General features: G+C 63.6%; 1 protein-coding gene across 1 annotated transcript in view; it reads left to right on the top strand.

Moving 5' to 3' along the window:
* Nucleotides 1–267: 267 nt before the first annotated feature.
* Nucleotides 268–751, top strand: part of LOC113940506 (dynactin subunit 1-like) — a gene marked incomplete at its 5' end in the record, with an annotated part of 2,444 nt that continues 1,960 nt past the window's right edge. The window contains one exon of the mRNA XM_027631659.1: nt 268–457. Coding sequence (XP_027487460.1) covers nt 268–457 — 190 coding nt within the window. The remainder of the gene's footprint in view (nt 458–751) is intronic.

Here is a 751-nt window from a genome sequence, read left to right as displayed (position 1 = left end):
GGGCATCCCTGGGTGTGCCAGGGCTTCCCTGGGTGTCCACGGGCATCCCTGGGTGTGCCAGGGCTTCCCTGGGTGTCCACGGGCATCCCTGGGTGTCCCAAGGCTTCCCTGGGTGTCCCTGGGCATCCCTGCTCCCACCCCTGGGAGATCCATGCTCTGCTGGCCTTGGTGGAGTTTTATCCCCCAGTTTTCCGTTTTTATCCCGTTTTTCCACCCGGCTGCTCCTCGCAAACCTTTCCCCGGCATTCCCCCGCGTCCCCTCCGCAGGGTGCCCAGATGAAGATGGAGCTGGCCAGCCTGGCCCCGCTGCAGGTGCCGCGGGTGGCCCTGCCCCGGGAACGCCCCGGGGAGGGGCTGCCCACGCAGACCCTGTTCCGCAAGACCACCCAGCTCCTGGAGACCCTGTACCAGCTCAGCGCCAACGCCAAGGTGCTGGACATGAGGCAGAACAAGTCCAGTACGTCCTACACAGACATTCCCGAGGGAATGACGGGGGGGCTGTGGCACAGGGGGCTTGGCCACGGGTTGGGGGCATCACTGCAACAACCCCAGCAGGTCAAAACCCCCCAAATCCCCCCCGCACCAACCTGAGGAGGTCAAACCCCAAAAACCCCATGAAGCCCCCCGGTAACAACCTGAAGAGGTCAAACCTCCCAAGTACCAACCCAAGGAGGTCAAACCCCAGCAATTCCAACCCCCAAAAACCCCCAGTACCAATCTGAGGTCAAAACCTCCCTGAAGCCCCCCTGGG

The sequence above is a fragment of the Corapipo altera genome, unplaced genomic scaffold (assembly GCF_003945725.1).
Source record: "Corapipo altera isolate COAL_440 unplaced genomic scaffold, ASM394572v1 132949, whole genome shotgun sequence".
Classification (NCBI taxonomy): domain Eukaryota; kingdom Metazoa; phylum Chordata; class Aves; order Passeriformes; family Pipridae; genus Corapipo; species Corapipo altera.
This window is presented reverse-complemented; position numbering and strand designations above follow the sequence as displayed.